General features: G+C 46.2%; 1 protein-coding gene across 5 annotated transcripts in view; it reads right to left on the bottom strand.

Annotated features, from left to right (window-relative positions):
• The window catches only part of PNPLA7 (patatin like domain 7, lysophospholipase), a 437,365-nt gene that overhangs the window by 25,338 nt on the left and 396,081 nt on the right, over nucleotides 1-15,946 (bottom strand). For 3 of the 5 annotated variants that reach the window (XM_048823395.2, XM_048823396.2, XM_048823400.2), the window contains 2 exons: nucleotides 15,334-15,486; nucleotides 9,589-9,699 (listed from right to left, as the gene is read on the bottom strand). In XM_048823395.2, the coding sequence (XP_048679352.2) occupies nucleotides 9,589-9,699; nucleotides 15,334-15,486 (264 nt within the window). Of the gene's footprint in view, nucleotides 1-4,486; nucleotides 4,626-9,588; nucleotides 9,700-15,333; nucleotides 15,487-15,946 lie in introns of all 5 variants that reach the window. The other 2 variants (XR_012665266.1, XM_048823397.2) reach the window with 2 other exon arrangements.

Raw genomic sequence — 15,946 nt, 5'->3', positions numbered from 1 at the left:
TGCTGGTAATAGCTGGAATAGAGGAAACTTCAATCCATCGGTGATCTTCCTGATAACACCATCCTGGCCACTATGGATGTAGAAGGCCTCTACACCAACATTCCACACAAAGATGGACTACAAGCCGTCAAGAACACTATCCCCGAAAATGTCACGGCTAACCTGGTGGCTGAACTTTGTGGCTTTGTCCTTACCCATAACTATTTTACATTTGGGGACAATGTATACCTTCAGATCAGCGGCACTGCTATGGGTACCCGCATGGCCCCACAGTATGCCAACATTTTTATGGCTGACTTAGAACAACGCTTCCTCAGCTCTCGTCCCCTAAAGCCCCTATTCTACTTGCGCTATATTGCGACATCTTCATCATCTGGACCCATGGAAAAGAAGCCCTTGAGGAATTCCACCATGATTTCAACAACTTCCATCCCACCATCAACCTCAGCCTGGTCCAGTCCACACAAGAGATCCACTTCCTGGACACTACAGTGCTAATAAACAATGGTCACATAAACACCACCCTATACCGGAAACCTACTGACCGCTATTCCCACCTACATGTCTCCAGCTTTCACCCTGACCACACCACACGATCCATCGTCTACAGCCAAGCTCTGCGATACAACCGCATTTGCTCCAACCCCTCAGACAGAGATAAACACCTACAAGATCTCTGTCAAGCTTTCTTACAACTACAATACCCACCTGCGGAAGTGAAGAAACAGATTGATAGAGCCAGAAGAGTTCCCAGAAGTCACCTACTAAAGGACAGGCATAACAAAGAAAATAACAGAACGCCACTAGCCGTCACCTTCAGCCCCCAACTAAAACCCCTCCAACGCATTATTAAGGATCTACAACCTATCCTAAAGGATGACCCAACACTCTCACAAATCTTGGGAGACAGGCCAGTCCTTGCCTACAGACAGCCCCGCAACCTGAAGCAAATACTCACCAACAACCACATACCACACAACAGAACCACTAACCCAGGAACTTATCCTTGCAACAAAGCCCGTTGCCAACTGTGCCCACATATCTATTCAGGGGACACCATCACAGGGCCTAATAACATCAGCCACACTATCAGAGGCTCGTTCACCTGCACATCCACCAATGTAATATATGCCATCATGTGCCAGCAATGCTCCTCTGCCATTTACATTGGTCAAACTGGACAGTCTCTACGTAAAAGAATAAATGGACACAAATCAGATGTCAAGAATTATAACATTCATAAACCAGTCGGAGAACACTTCAATCTCTCTGGTCACGCAATCACAGACATGAAGGTCGCTATCTTAAAATGAAAAAGCTTCAAATCCAGACTCCAGCGAGAAACTGCTGAATTGGAATTCATTTGGAAATTGGATATTATTAATTTAGGCTTAAATAGAGACTGGGAGTGGCTAAGTCATTATGCAAGGTAGCCTATTTCCCCTTGTTTTTTCCTAAACCCCCCCCCCCCGAGATGTTCTGGTTAAACTTGGATTTAAACTTGGAGAGTGGTCAGTTTGGATGAGCTATTGCCAGCAGGAGAGTGAGTTTGTGTGTGTGTGTGTGTGTCCCCCGGAAAAAAAAAGGGGGGGGTGAGAAAGCCTGGATTTGTGCTGGACATGGCCCACCTTGATTACCATGCACATTGTAGGGAGAGTGGTCACTTTGGATGAGCTATTACCAGCAGGAGAGTGAGTTTGTGTGTGTATGGGGGTGGGGGGGGGGGTGAGAAAACCTGGATTTGTGCTGGGAATGGCCCACCTTGATTATCATGCACATTGTAGGGAGAGTGGTCACTTTGGATGAGCTATTACCAGCAGGATAGTGAGTTTGTGTGTGTATGGGGGTGGGGGGGGGTGAGAAAACCTGGATTTGTGCAGGAAATGGCCCACCTTGATTATCATGCACATTGTGAAGAGAGTTGTCACTTTGGATGGGCTATTACCAGCAGGAGAGTGAGTTTGTGTGTGGGGGGGTGGAGGGAGAGAAAACCTGGATTTGTGCTGGAAATGGCCCAACTTGATGATCACTTTAGATAAGCTATTACCAGCAGGACAGTGGGGTGGGAGGAGGTATTGTTTCATGATCTCTGTGTGTATATAATGTCTGCTGCAGTTTCCACGGTATGCATCCGATGAAGTGAGCTGTAGCTCACGAAAGCTCATGCTCAAATAAATTGGTTAGTCTCTAAGGTGCCACAAAAGTACTCCTTTTCTTTTTACTTTAGCTAACATCAGCAGCTTCTTTTACTCCTTGCAAAATCACTTGTTTTCAGAAGTGAAAAATGTACACAGTGAGCTGGGCAGAGTTTAAGTCTAATTCAAGTGGTTAATAACATCCTCCAGGATATGAGGTTTGCTCAGTTAGAGCTTCTGATCATTTCAGAAAGATTTCCCTAGAACAATCAAAACTATAAAAAACAAAACAAAAAACCCCCTCACAAATCAAACACTCTGAGTCTAAAAACTGGGTTTTATCACCACAGCTTCCAGGTCAGTAGTTCATTAACACTGTCTCCACTAGAAATAAAGCAGCCATGTCAGGGTATGACCAAGGCTAAGTCTGGTTATAAAACCATGTTCACACCATGTTTGTAACCAGGTCAGGAAATATCTATGTTGTAAGAAGGTTCTCTGGCACAGTTATATTTGTAGTGTAAACAGGGCCTTAATCATGTGATCTCCTCACCTACCAATCAGTATCCAGGGAGTCTTAAAAGCTGGGAATCAGAATTTTATCTTGCTGAGCTTAACTTCTCTCAGAATTCAGAGGACACAGCTCTCTAGGCCGAATGAAGAGATTGCCCTTCCACTACAGCCCAAGTGTGGAGGCAGAACTGGACGCAGCACTAGACAATCTGCGAATGCTTTTTTATTGTTTATGACATCTATAATTCAATCCCCATTGCTACAGGTGGGGTGGGTAGCACAAGCCTATTTATAAAGCTGCCTGTCACGTCCCATTATAAGATCCTGTTTTCCATTGCTCATAACTTTACCAAACTTTAGCGGACAAAAGCTGGATGGGGAAGAGAGAAAGGAGTAGATTAGGTCAAGCCATCTGGTGAGACTGGAACTCGAGTGGTGTGCAGAAAAACTAGGACTGGCTGGACAAGGCCATTGGGGTGAGGAAGGGAGGTTGGTACTGGTAAGGTAAGGAGACTGGTACTGGGAGCTGAGGTGGGCAGGACTAGGACTGAGAGCTGGTGAGAGAAATATAGGGGGATGGAGACTAGAAGCCTGTTGGCTGGGGAGAAGAAACGCTGAGATTGGATGAGGAGCTGATGGGATAGGAGGAGACTGGGACTGGCTGTGCAAGGAGACTGTGAGTGAGTGTGGGAAGTGGGAGATTGTGATTCAGATAGTAAGCCCAGAGGAGGAGACTAGGACAGGTTAGACAAGGAGACTGGGACTGGAAAGCAAGGAAGACAGGACTGGGGAAGAGACAGGACTGGCATAGATTAGAAGTGATGGAGCAGAAGGGGTCTAGCTTGGGGGAAAGCAGGCAGAAGAGTCTGTGCTCACTAGTGCACATTCCCCTACAGAGCCTGGAATGGAGCCCAAGATTCCAGAGTCTCACTCTTCCTTTGCTGTCAGAAACCTACTGGCAAAGTTGTGTCTCATTCCCCTCTATTGCTGGTTCACATAGAGTATAACAACCTATGACTGCTAACAGGTACTCCATTAGCTCAAGTGGCAGAGATCCATGCAGTGGATCTAAATGTTCCAGATCTGCCGAGGAACCATGTGGGTGTCAACGATGACACACAGTGAAATTTCTGTTTTTCAGTTTGATTTTTAAAACCCCTAGGAAATTATACACAAAAAAGGACATGAAGGCTGCAAAGTCAAGAGCTCCAAAGCTAGAAAATATCAGAATTAAGGCTGTCTGTGCACCCTTAATTTGGCCCCCTTCTGTGTATACATTATGACAGTTTTTAAATTACACAAGCACATACTATTTTCCCACTGCACCCTGCCCCATTTAGTTCACAGGATGATGAGTCTCACTTAAACAGCTATTCAATATTTTGTTTCGTTTTCACTGTCCATGTGTAACTCAATCTGTTCCCATCCTGCCCCTGCCCACGGAGGGACCCACCTACAGAGTGCAGACAGCAATGTAGTCTGCAATCCCCTTCGATCCTTGGCCTCTGCTGTGACAAGACAACAAGGAGACCAATTAGTGCTCACTACCATGGTGGTTTATGTAGCCTGAACACATGGAAAGTAGGCTGTGAACATTGACTCAATTTACACAAATCATCCAACAGCCATAAGACAGAAATGAGAACTATCATTTACTGCTCACCTGGGGTCCCTTTGTCCATGACTAGGTCTTACTGCCACCCAGACTCTTCTAAGTCTTTTTAATACCTCTTTGTTATGGTGGCTCTTCACTTTTTCTGTCCACTTTAGACCTCAGTTCCTCCTATGCCTCTGACACATGGGTCAGTACAGTTCTTCCATTGATCATGGTTACTCACTGATTGTGATATGTGTTGCTAGGTGATGCCAGCGCAGTCAGTATCCTCTGTCACCGTCTTCTGCCAGTTCTTCCTTGGCCTTCCTCGCTTTCTCTTTTCTCCCTCAGGTAACCAGTTCTGGGCTTGCTTCGCGTGTTCACTAGATGGAGGACATATCCCAACCAGTCTTCCTTTGGTGGTATTTCCTAACACATCCTGCTCTGTCAGCTCATTTACTCTCACGTGTGTTACATTTTGTCTTTCCAGTAACCCTATGTATCTTCCTCAGCCACCTGTGATGGACAGACTCCAGTCTCTTTTTGCTAGCCACTGTCATCGGCCAAGTTTCTTCCCCCCACAGTAGCATGCTCAGTACTATCACATGGTATAGTCTGGTGTAGCCCTAGGTCTTACTTATTGAGCATTATTCAAACCCCACTCTGAAGACAGAGTTGTTAACTTCCTTAAGGGTTTTTCTATGGTGCTCATCACTATACTGAGCTCTTCACAAACATTAATTTCTCTTCACAACCCCTATGAAGTGCAGGCAGGAGATTTACAGATGGGGGACTGAAGCACAGAAAATTCAAAGTCAAAAGTTTCCACTATTTTTGGTGCCCAGTTTGAGACACAGGACTGGATTTTTCGGAGTACTCAGCATTATATATAGCACTTTTTATGTTCAAAGCACCTGGGAACAGTTTGGTTTAAGTGACTTGCCCAGCACTACATGGGAACTCACAAGGAAACTCCGTGGCACAGGCAGGGATAGAATGCAATTCTCTAGGGCAGCATTCACCTGCTTCAGCCATGAGACTCTCCTCTTTCTGCCTGCAGTCCCTGCCTTACTCATTATACAACTGCCAATTTCTCCAAGAAATGAAGCACAGCAGTCCTTGAAAAAAACAGCCTCCCTTACTAACGACAACCCTGATTCACGCCCAGAGCAGGCCTACCCTGTGCACTGAATGAGGCAGGGATCCTGTGGAAAAAACGCTATGTGACAATGTAATTTAAAGACTGTAACCTAATGTATATGCACAAGGTGGCTGACTTAGGCAACTTTAATTTTGGCATTTCCTGACTTCGCAATCTTAATAAATGTTCTTTTAGCAAACTGTGTGTGTAATATGTATGTGGACAAAAGGTTTAGGAGGTGATTTCCTACATTTAATTTCTATTAACTAACAGAAAATTCACTATCTCCTTTTCAAAAATGCATGTCATGCAGAAAAGGTAAAAGCAATGAATACACACTCTGCAGACGTGTTGCAGGCCAACACGGTGCTTCTCCATCCCCTCAAATGGATACCATTGAGAGGCTATGACATTTTTAGCAGTGTAAGTGCTATGACATTTTTGATGGGGTTCCATAACTCCATGGCTTTGCCCTTCTGGAGAGTCCTCTGAGTCACCCCTCTCCCAAGAGGGCTGTGACAGATGGATCTCTCTGGACACTGAATTTCTAACTCAGACAGTATGTAATACTGGTATGACTAAGGCACAGTGAGGATCCTGAACTAACAGCTCCCCAGGGCAATTGGGGACACAATGGACAGATGGAATTCTGGACAGGTAGGAATTAAGAAATTAAGTGAAATGAAACATCAGGGACTCAAGAGGCAGGTTTCAGTGTAGAAGAAGGGAAGAGGGCTCAAAAGGAAGTTACACAGCTGAAGAGAAGGACGAGTCATTCAGTCCTGGTTTTGGGCACAAGAAGTCAGGGACCCTAGTGGGAAGCCTTTGACAGGATGGAGGTATGGCTCTTCCAGAGAATCACTTCCCAGAACAGGAGAGGAACACAGACACGCTGTGGATTCCTGATGTGGGACACTGAGTGAAGGACACACAGATGCTTCCAGCTGTGAAAGAGATGAGGACATTGCAGTTGTGCTGTTGAATCCACAGCCCTTTCCCAGCGGCGGGTACTCTGTTGTGTTTGGGGAGTCCTCTCTCCTTTCCTCAAACAAAAATGCAATTAATAAAGACCACCTGCACTCGTTTGTGGCAAGTGTTGATGAGGACACGTGCTGCTGGGTACTCCTGAGATAAATGGAACCAGAACTGACCTCACAGGAGACTGAGTAGGAACAGAGAGAACAGCTTGAGTCATAGATAAAAACCATGCAGGGCCTATCCCAAAAGATGCTGCAGGGAAACTAGCATAAGTTGGCATAGGCACAAGGAAAGGACAAAGACTTGAAGGATGCCAGGAATCACAAGGACACTATCAGAACTGTAAGCGCTTCCCTCAGGGGCATCTGCTAGTTTATACCACGTGGAAGCTTCCGTGCATAACCCAACTGGAGGGGTGCTTGCACAGGCATTGTGCCCTGGAGCCCGGGCACACATTCCAGGAGGCTGGCATGCCATCCCCTCCAGGATCGTTTCAGTGCTTCCCCGTCCTGGCTTAATTCTTCCCCAAAAGGAACAATGTAAAGAAGAGAGAGAAAACACTTAAACATCATCCACAAAAAACATGTTCCTGTCTCAGTTACATGGGGGGAGGGGCTGTCTCTTACTTATTAGATATCTTCTGAAAAATCCTGGGTTTTTAAATCCAGGAGCGAAAAAAATATTCTCTGCTTGATACACCCATTAGTAAAGGAATGAAGATACAACTAAAGAGTCTGCTACACTGTATTAATCTTTCATCAAGACCACAATCTTCACGTAGATGGGATCCCTGAAGAGAGCCAGTGGGAAATATTGGATTGTTCTCTGCTATGGGGATAAGTGGAGCTGGTCAAGTGAACTCTGTTTCTATCAGGCTTCACTTGTTTCTGTCGTCAGCATTTCAGCCTTAAGAGAGAGAGTGCGAGAGTAAGGGTGTATTGAGGAGAATCCTAGAGATCTGGGCACCGTTCATAGTATAAATTCAACCTTGAAATACTGGAAATAGGGAGGAGGAAAGTCCAACCCTGGGTACAAGGGAGTTGAAGGCACGCAGCACTTTGCTGGATTGGGCCCTTGGTTTGCTCCTGCTATCCCCAGGCACAGGACCCTTTGTATCTTGTGCTGCCTCCCCAGAACATGTGGATAGGGAGTGGATTTTAGTTTGGGCCAGCAATAAGAATGAGAGATTTATTTGCTCATCCCGCTGTCTGCACACTATTGTACAACTGGATTGTTGTAGCACTCTTCCCTCCAAACCTGGTATTCGGGGGCATAGTGCTGAGGTTCCAATGAGCTGTGAAACTGAGGAACGCCTGCTGTCCTTAAAGACCCCATAGCACACACAGTATTTCTCTCCAGAGTAGAGGTATCTTGTATCTGGTATCTTGGCCGCATCCCAAATTGGGGTATTACTGCCAGACATTCTGCGCTCTGGATTTTGTACCTTGTTTTCTTCCGTTGTGTAGTGTTGCTATATGCTGTTAAACAGCTGCTGTGTTCCAGCCCAGAGGTGGCTGAAGATAGACACACATACACAGCACTGGCACCTCTGTTAAAGAAAGGCCTAATAGGAAAGTAAAATATTGCTTGAAGTTAGCAAAGAACTTTCAAAAAGCAGGTGATTAAAAAGGACCCTGGAACCTATAGCAGCAAACCAGTTCCTTCAGACACAGAAGAGGCTGCTAAAAGAGAAGTTAGATGTCAAACCCAGCTTTGGTTTTCTTGATTTAATTTCAGAAGTTTTAGCATTGTGGCGAGCTACACTGAAATCCTTGCTAACCCCTTTGAACACTGGACCTTGATAAGGCAGAACCAAAGAACCCTGGAGCATACACCCCAAGCAGGTAGTCCTCACTAAGGAACCAAAAATGCAGGCATGTGTCCAATCAGCTGTTAGCCATTCCCATCAATCCATCATTTTTGTAACCTCAGGGCTCTTAGCAACCCCCCTGCCTGCACACAGACCCTAGCTACTCCCTCCCTGCACCTTGAGCTAACCCCCTGCCCATATACAGCCCCTAGTTACCCCTCCCTCCACCCTGAACTACCCTCTCCCTGCATCCTGAGATACTCCCTTGCCTGCACACAGTCCCTAGCTACTCCCTCTCTGCACCCTGAGCTATTTTCAAACTTTTTGAGCTGAGTCCCCCACCTTTGAGTTATAATTTTTGGTTGCGGTCCCTCCCATAACTCAGACAGATGGGTGGCCTGCTGAGGTGAGTCAGGGGGTGAAGGTGGCGCTCCCTCCCTGAACCCCATCATGTGGAGCTGGCTCGAGCCCTGCTGGCCCTTGCCCTCCCCCCAAATAGAAGTCAAACTATGCCTATGCCCAAGGTCCCTTCCCTGAGGCCCCCCTATGCCTGCTGGGCCCTGGAGTTTTTATAGCGGGGGGGGGGTGGAGGGGGAGAGAAAGCTCAGAAAGAAAAGAAAGTCCTGTCTTGGAGCACAGGGATTCCCTTCCCCAATGAGCCATAAAAAGTCCTGTCTCCTGCTCTACGTGGAAATCTCAGTATGGTTATAACGACTCAGCCACACTAAGTAACCCTTAGGTTTGTCAGGACCAGCTCAATTCTGCAACCTAAACATTGGCTACTCAGATGTGCTGAAGCAGATAGCATGAGTAGAGAAGGTGGTACAAGTAAAACTTGTCCTTTAACTACCACCGATGGCAATGTCTCAAGCCTTCACAGGGTCTTGGACGGCTGCTGTATGAAATTCCTTTCCTGAAATACGCTGTGCAGGCATTTTGGTACTGGACTGAACACAGTAAGGGCATAATGCAAGATTTCTGACAGTGGTTGAAAGCCACTTAATGCTACATTCATGACTACCGAGCAGTGGATATGACAGACAGTGAGATTTTTAACATGCCAACAGTGCCTGCTCAGCTGCCTGGTGCTGAGTACTATGCAGCTGATCAGAGAAGAGTCCCAGGCCTAGCAAACCATCATCAGCGAGCAGGAAGGATGCCTGGGCACTGAGTATTGCATGAACATGATAAAAATAACTCCTGATGCTAAAAATTAGAGAATAACTAACTTTACTGCAATGCATTTTTAATGAATGTGCCTATATTCCCAGTAAGAGTCCATGAGAAACCCTTCCCGCTTTGATCGCCTTTAACACATTATACAGCAAAGCCTTGGTCAGAGAGCTCTGCTCAGCTGTGTGCTGGCTGCTGGGTGGCATCATGTAATGAGAAGAATACTTTTAAACTGAACACTTACACCTGATGTTTTGGATTTGCAGATCTCCTGCCTGTCTTTTAACATCTTGTCAAGGACTCCGCTCCTGCCCCAGACATTAAATACTGTCTTCCCATGCTGATATCCCACTTCCTGGAAAGAGACAATCAGAAATAAACACTCATCATCATCATCATCATCAACTGGACAAACACCATGCTCCACGCCACCTGCTCTAAAACCAGAGTGCTAAGCACAGCGCCAGACTCTGGGCCTGGGATTTAGAATGCAGTATCTACTGCTTCAGCTCAGAGTTACTCTGAACATTCAGCCTATGAAATGGGAAGCCATTAACTGGAGCAAGGTGCTATTTTACATCAGGAAGCTCACATGACCTTTGGCTCTAATGTACGTTATGGAACATGCCACTTCTTACAATCATCTTTCTGGAGACAGCTTTGTGCACATCAGACAGTGCTGCATATAAGGAGACACCAACGAAACATGAGCAAAGGATTTATTTGTATCCCAAGGCCTTCTTGTACAAATCTCTGTATGGGAAAAGACAACAGCAAAGCTAATTAATATGGGCCTCCTCCCTGCTGGGCCAGATCTGACACAGAAATTACTATCGGCACTGCTGCCAAATGACCTGTACATGTGAATCATGAATACACACAAGCCAACCAGCACGTAGGGGCTCTTGCTTTTACATGCAAATTTCAGGTTCTGTTAGAGGTGATATGAGTAACTACTGCTCAAGTGCCTGGGGGAGTTTGAATGCATATACTCCATTTTCCAGCCCTTTAGAACTCTAATTTGCACTGGGAATGACAACTTGGCACCCATATTGTCAGCATGAAAACAATTAAAAATAACTCCAGTCTTAGGCCTTGTCTACACTGCCACTTTACAGCACTGCAACTTTCTCGCTCAGGAGTGTGAAAAAACCAGCGCTGGTAGCTACTTTCCTCGTGGGGGTGTTTTTTTACTCTCCCAGCCCTGGTGCTGCGACTACACAGCCACGTTAAAGTGCTGTCGCAGCAATGCTTCAACGTTGCTAGTGAAGATATGCCCTTATTCTTTTTCCTACAAAGCAGCAGAAAAGGCTCTGGGAAGAATTGAATTCTAGTGCTTACAGCAGTGGTTGTTAGGACTCCAGGGTTCTATTCCCAGGTCTATCACTGACAGACAGAATAAGTGTCAGGAACAGCTCAAGGTTTCATAGTGACCATAATCTGCCCCAAGTGGTTCCTAGCTTTGTAGGTCACACTCTGGATCTTGTGTCTGGAATGGCACTGGAGGTCGCGGGGGAGTGGAACTCCCGGACAGACCACTGACTCTTGTGGTCTAGGATCGGGACACATCTTGACGGGGAAGAAAGGCCTGTTTAGAGGGGCTGTCCTTGGAGGTGAATGGAGCCTGGGAGATCACCGACAGGCCAGAGGGAAAATACTGTTCAGCCTTCAGAGCATTCTGTCAATGGTTTCATAGATTCCAAGGCCAGAAGGGACCATTGTGATCATTTGGTCTGATCTCTTGTATAGGACAGACGAGAGAACTGCTCCATGATAATTCCTAGAGCAGATATTTTAGAAAAACATCTAATCTTGACTTGTCAGTGATGGAGAATCCACCATGACTGTTGGTAATGGTTCCAGTGATTGAAAACCCATATTGTCAAAAATTTACAGGTTATTTCCTCTCTGAATTTGTCTAGCTTCAACTTCCAGCCATACTATCACGTTAAGACCTTTCTCTACTAGGCTGAAGTGCCAATTATCAAATTTTTGCTCCCCAAATAGGTACCTGTAGACTGTAACCAAGTCACGCCTTAACCTTCTTTTTGCTAAGGTAAATAGATTGAGCTCCTCGAGTCTAATCCTTTAATCATTCACGTGGCTACTCTCTGAACCCTCTCACTGTGGACACCAGAACTAGTCACAGTATTCCAGCAGCAGTCACACCAGTGCAAAATATAGAGATAAAATAATTTCTCTACTCCTGCTCAAGATTCCCCCGTTTATGCACCCAAAAATCCCATTAGTCCTTTTGGACACAGCGTCACACTGGGAGCTCATGTTTGGCTGATTATCCACCATGACCCACAACTCTTGTTCAAAGTCATTGCTTCCCCAGCCTATCAACATGACCTATATTCTGTGTTTGTTTAGAATGGCCACAAATAGCCTGGATCAGGTGACCTTCAGGACATATGGCAAGGGCTTTCTAGATGCATGGGGTGCTGCACAGGTGGATTTTTGAGGGGAATCAGCAGGGAATTGTATGCTCAGTGACTGTTAAATTTAATTGGTTTCAGAGCAGCAGCCGTGTTAGTCTGTATTCGCAAAAGAAAAGGAGGACTTGTGGCACTTTAGAGACTAACAAATTTATTTGAGCATAAGCTTTTGTGAGCTACAGCTCACTTCATATTTGTTTGGCAGAGGTGTCTGGAGTGTTGGATAGATACCCCTTTTTTATTTTGGTATAAATCTAAATAAATAGGTAAATAAAAACCTTTGACACAGTAGCCCATGAATGCCCACTCGGGTCACCATGGTTTACAGAGACCCTGCGACAGGTGAAGTCATAGGGTGTTTGGCTGGTATGCCAGTGGAGGAAGTCAAGAGATGTGTCTCCATCAGATCTGTTAAAGCAGGATGACAGCTTGGTATATCTGCATGGACCCCAATCATCTACTGTCAAGCTTCTCTTGTTGCAAAGAATATAAAGTTACTTTGTGGCTTCAAATCACTCACTTGGCCCTGAACTATCTGCTTCCACAGACAGAGAACAATGGTTTGAGGGGTCAATGCTTGTTCATCTTTTAGTGTCGGCCAGTCTCATTCACTGAGGCTCTGGAGGGGCTGGAATCCCTTCCCCATCCCCCTGATCCCACAGTTTGTGAGTTGGATCCATGCCCATCCTGACTGGTGAAGCACCAGGGCAAGTGTTGGGTCCGTTGCTGGTGGAGATTATCAGAATCTGCCCATAGAATCATAGAATATCAGGGTTGGAAGGGACCTCAGGAGGTCATCTAGTCCAACCCCCTGCTCAAAAGCAGGACCCATACCCAATTAAATCATCCCAGCCAGGGCTTTGTCAAGCCCGACCTTAAAAACTTCTAAGGAAGGAGATTCCACCACCTCCCTAGGCAACGCATTCCAGTGTTTCATCACCCTCCTAGTGGAAAAGTTTTTCCTAATATCCAACCTAAACCTCCCCCACTGCAACTTGAGACCATTACTCCTTGTCCTGTCCTCTTCTACCACTGAGAATAGTCTAGAACCATCCTCTCTGGAACTACCTCTCAGGTAGTTGAAAGCAGCTATCACATCCCCCCTCACTCTTCTCTTCTGCAGACTAAACAATCCCGGTTCCCTCAGCCTCTCCTCATAAGTCATGTGTTCCAGACCCCTAATCATTTTTGTTGCCCTTCGCTGGACTCTTTCCAATTTATCCACATCCTTCTTGTAGCGTGGGGCCCAAAACTGGACACAGTACTCCAGATGAGGCCTCACCAATGTCGAATAGAGGGGGACGATCACATCCCTCGATCTGCTGGCAATGCCCTTACTTATACATCCCAAAATGCCATTGGCCTTCTTGGCAACAAGGGCACATTGTTGACTCATATCCAGCTTCTCATCCACTGTCACCCCAGGTCCTTTTCTGCAGAACTGCTGCCTAGCCATTCGGTCCCTAGTCTGTAGCTCTGCATTGGGTTCTTCCGTCCTAAGTGCAGGACCCTGCACTTATCCTTATTGAACCTCATCAGATTTCTTTTGGCCCAATCCTCCAATTTGTCTAGGTCCCTCTGTATCCTATCCCTGCCCTCCAGTGTATATACCACTCCTCCCAGTTTAGTATCATCCGCAAATTTGCTGAGAGTGCAATCCACACCATCCTCCAGATCATTTATGAAGATACTGAACAAAACCGGCCCCAGGACCGACCCCTGGGGCACTCCACTTGACACCAGGTGCCAACTAGACATGGAGCCATTGATCACTACCCGTTGAGCCTGACAACTTTCTACCCACCAACTTTCTACCCACCTTATAGTGCATTCATCCAGCTCATACTTCTTTAACTTTCTGACAAGAATACTGTGGGAGACCGTGCCAAAAGCTTTGCTAAAGTCAAGAAACAATACATCCACTGCTTTCCCTTCATCCACAGAACCAGTAATCTCATCATAGAAGTTGATTAGATTAGTCAGGCATGACCTTCCCTTGGTGAATCCATGCTGACTGTTCCTGATCACTTTCCTCTCATGTAAGTGCTCCCATAGGTAGCAGGATGCCTGACTGAAAAAGCTATCATGTAGCCCCTGGTTAATAAAGCATCACTTGACACTGACAGTCTCAACAGCTCGCAACCCATCCAGGAGATGGTGTGGGAAGTTCAACTCTCCTCAGATTTCCTACATTCTGGTCAGTCAGGTGTTTGAGCAGGAACTGCACTGGTTGCACAGGGTGAGGATTTTCTCCTAGCAATGAACAAGAAAGAAGGGTCCATGCTGACACCACAGGCCATGAGGTATGATTGGGACAGCTGAAGACACAGGGTGCTGCTGAGTGTTCAGACCCCTCTGGGAGGTCGGAAAGAATGGTCCGGGGCAATTGGTCTTCTGCCCAGAGGACTCTCACGTGGAGCTCTGCAGGGCTGATTTCATGTCTCTTGTGGAATGTGTGAGAGGGTGTTAGGAGAGTTACTGAGGAAACGTGTCGCACACGTAGGAATCCAGTTTGCTGACGACGCTCAGCTCTAAGCTTCCATCCTTCCCAGCACAACTAGGGCAGTGGAACGAATAACTACTTGTTATGAACTAAGGGAATGGATGAGGGTAAACACGCATGTAAGCAAACATCTATTCCGTTAGCCAGCAGCAGGTGGAGAACAATAGGATAGCTCTACAACAGTGACAATGAGCATAAGCTACTAAACAACAGTCCACTGGAAAGGAAAGAAACCTTATTCTATTCTTTTTAAATTGCTGAATTATTTTTCTCTGAAAAACATCAGTTGCACATCTGGTGTCAGTACTTTGCATGCTGATTTATGACATACACAGACAGACAAACCTGAACCCCAAAGACCTGTGAACCTGATACTATCCCTTCATTAACAGTCCTTCCATGGACACTGGTGGTGGTCTGCTGATCCTATATCAGGTGCAAAGGAAGTGCAGATGGTCTATGATAGTAATAGAAGCATCGGAACGTTAACTGTGCCACAGACATTCTACTATTCTGCTCCCTTTGCCTGGACAATTCACAGCCCTTCCGGCTTATTCAAACCCTCCCCCTGACTTTATGAGCTATTCTCACCCAATCAGGGAAAAGAAACAATGCCATGTGACTTATGTGCCACTTATAACTAAACAAAACAACTCTGATTTCAAATACCTACAGCGAACAGTCCATGCCTGACCCCCAGAGTAAAGTTACTGGCAAAAAAAAGGAGAGGAGTTGCAGTCTGCTCAGGGACATGACATGAACAGGGTGAATGATTCTATTCAGGTTCTTATCCTGAGTCCCTCACCATACACCATGTCTTTCCATGGTATTATTCAGTGTGACTTCTTTGCTCAGCTCTCACACGTACATAGCCTACAGAGAGCTAAGAAGTAAGAAATCGAACACTTGAGAACAGCTTCCTCAAGAAAGAGAGCCTAGAACTTGCCCCTAGCACTAGGTTTGTATTGCTGCGGTGTTCACAGGACTCTGTTGCTGCACAGAAGTAGCTACATCGGAGCCCCCTACACCCTCCAGATTCACTTACACAGATTTCATCAAACTTCCCAAAGTCAAGGGTGCCATATCTGTCGATGGGCGGCCGAATGTACTCGCAATATTCACTGTTCTTGACCATCTCCAGCTGCCGCACGCAGCACACATACGCAAGCCGGGTCTGGATCTCTGCCATGTTCAGCACCTGCCAATCAGCCCCAGACAGCCATTAAATGCATTGCAAGACTTTCATTAGCACAACTTGCCCTGAACTGGCAACGGTAAAAGGGAGAAATGCACTCCAGTGACTCAGGGGTATCTGCAGAGGTTGTCACATCCCACATCCCTCAGCCTCCCAGGAGCACACTGCTGACCGCCAGCCAATCTGTCATCAGTGGCAGAGACTCAGCTTCCATCTAACAAATGATGTTTCTGCAGTTCAAGCCGAACTTGGTCGTTAATTCCAGGAAATACTGGTACCTAGAAGGAGATATATAGGGTGATGTAGGAGGGGTGCTAAGCTCTCTCAGGGTGGGGATGAGTAACAAGCCAGCTTGATTTTCTAGTGCCAGACACCGCTTTAGGTAAGAGCTGGGTTTGATTCGCTGTCATAGCCTCTCATTCCTTGGGACAGAGAACAGCCCAGTGTGCTATGGAAGCAGCAT

This window comes from Caretta caretta, chromosome 16 (assembly GCF_965140235.1).
Source record: "Caretta caretta isolate rCarCar2 chromosome 16, rCarCar1.hap1, whole genome shotgun sequence".
NCBI classification, from domain to species: domain Eukaryota; kingdom Metazoa; phylum Chordata; order Testudines; family Cheloniidae; genus Caretta; species Caretta caretta.
Note: the sequence above shows the minus strand (reverse complement) of the source record. Positions and strands in the feature narration are given on the sequence as shown.